Source organism: Tribolium madens, unplaced genomic scaffold (assembly GCF_015345945.1).
Source record: "Tribolium madens isolate multiple individuals breed KSU strain unplaced genomic scaffold, Tmad_KSU_1.1 Scaffold_19;HRSCAF=116;Tcas5.2_LG9, whole genome shotgun sequence".
Lineage (NCBI taxonomy): Eukaryota > Metazoa > Arthropoda > Insecta > Coleoptera > Tenebrionidae > Tribolium > Tribolium madens.
Genome location: NW_025400983.1, coordinates 15,415,124 through 15,416,981, shown reverse-complemented (window position 1 = coordinate 15,416,981; position 1,858 = coordinate 15,415,124). Strand labels below are relative to the sequence as shown.

The 1,858-nt window shown below is 38.8% G+C and overlaps 1 protein-coding gene across 1 annotated transcript; it reads left to right on the top strand.

Moving 5' to 3' along the window:
- The first annotated feature begins 210 nt into the window (after positions 1-210).
- Positions 211-1,526, top strand: LOC123013963 (ankyrin repeat and MYND domain-containing protein 2). Its single transcript, XM_044412850.1, has 2 exons — positions 211-464; positions 517-1,526. The coding sequence occupies exons 1-2, from the start codon at positions 282-284 to the stop codon at positions 1,483-1,485; spliced, it is 1,152 nt and encodes a 383-aa protein (XP_044268785.1). The 5' UTR covers positions 211-281; the 3' UTR covers positions 1,486-1,526.
- The last annotated feature ends 332 nt before the right edge of the window (positions 1,527-1,858 follow it).

Here is a 1,858-nt window from a genome sequence, read left to right as displayed (position 1 = left end):
GGCATTTCATAACATTTAGTTTTTCTGACAAAATTTGTGTTCCAAGTTTAGTTTGAGAGGTGCAAAAAATAAAGAAACCCTTACTTTTGCCGCCTTTTTACAGTAATTTACAAATTTACTTATAGAATCTGTTAATGCAACCTGTATATGCAACCAACCATACACTAGTTCTTTATCTGGTGACATTCAATATTCAATTATTATTTGACATCTGCCAGTACTGTCAAAATTTTCGTTCCATGTTTATAACTTAAGAAAAACCAAGAAAATATTAATTCAAGATGTCAAGCCCCGACACTGAGAAGAAAATCTTCACTGCAATCGAATCCGGAGACGCCGTTTTACTCCGAACCGTGTTAGCCGACCGGCCAGATGTAAACATACTCGACGAAAATGCAATGACACCGTTGCAACATGCGGCTTATAAAGGCAACAAGGACATGGTTCAAATGCTTCTCGACTACGTAAAGTACCCCTTACCCAATTCTTCACACTATTCTAAATCAAGTTTTTCAGGGGGCTGACCCTAACCTCTGCAAACATCAACACAATTACACAGCTTTGCATTTCGCTGGTCTTTCGGGAAATTTCGAAGTGTGTTTGGCGTTACTCGTGGCCGGGGCTCATCCCGAAGTCACCAATGCAGTCAATCGGACGGCGTCCCAAATGGCAGCTTTTGTGGGCCACCACAAGTGCGTCGCAATAATCAACAATTACATCCCCAAGTCGGAAGTGGACTATTACACTGTTGTACAGGGGGTCCAGACTGAACCCTACTTACCCCCCTTCCTCTCCGAAAGTTTCCATAAACTAATAATACAAGTTAACGTACATCCTGTCAAAATCGCTTTAAATATCAATAGTTTTATAGGCTTATCTCAACACTTGCAGAAAGTCAAAAAAGTGTTAGAATTGATGTATGATAAGGAAATGAAACGAGGGGCCGGAAATAATGAAGTCATGGCATTTAAATTGTATTACCTTGCGTATATAGTAGGCGAGATTATGACGATTCAAAACAAACAAGAATCGCCAGATGCTACTTTGCAGACTTTTTGCAAAAAAGTACTAAAACCAGGCACTGATGGCGCTCTTGACATCCTTGATGCTTTATTAAGAGAGTGCATTAAGCATTTTCCCTACAGAGAGTGCACTTTATTTCGTCAAATGGTCTCAACTTTGACTGGAAAAGACACACCAACAGCTCTTAGTGTTATCAATTCGGCCATAAATGGCCAGAGGGGTTTTGTTGATAACGTCCCGATTTGTTATACTTGTGGGGAGGAGAAACCTGGTAAGAAGTGTTCGCAATGTAAGGTAGCACAGTATTGTGATAAGACATGCCAAAAGTTGCACTGGCATTGGCATAAGAAAGCTTGTCCTCAACTGGCTCAAGAACCTCTGAAGTGTAACGACGCACAGTCGACGACTGTTGACCCCCAGGAATTATCTTCAGAAATCCAGAATCTTTTAGTTACAAATTAGTTTAAACAATGTAGTGTGTTACTCAATAAAATGAAAATAATTGAACATATTGTAGTTTAATTCATTCTTTGATTCAATTTGTATTGTCTTAAAAAAAGTGGTTAAGGCTCTAGGGTACCGAATGAACTGTTCAGATTTGGTGTACTATAAGTTGCATACTCTATTTAGACTTTTATTCTGTGGCAGCTGTCAATCATACGACCTTCTCTACCTGGTGCCTGGTCCCTTTAGTCATAAAATGTAAATAAAGTAAACAAACAGGATTTCACCATCGCTGAGTTTCTCTTATTTCAGAGATTCAGATTCTAGCTGAGTAGAAAGAAAAGTTCATTTTTCTCTTGATTTTGGACTTTGGAATAATTATTTTTTGACA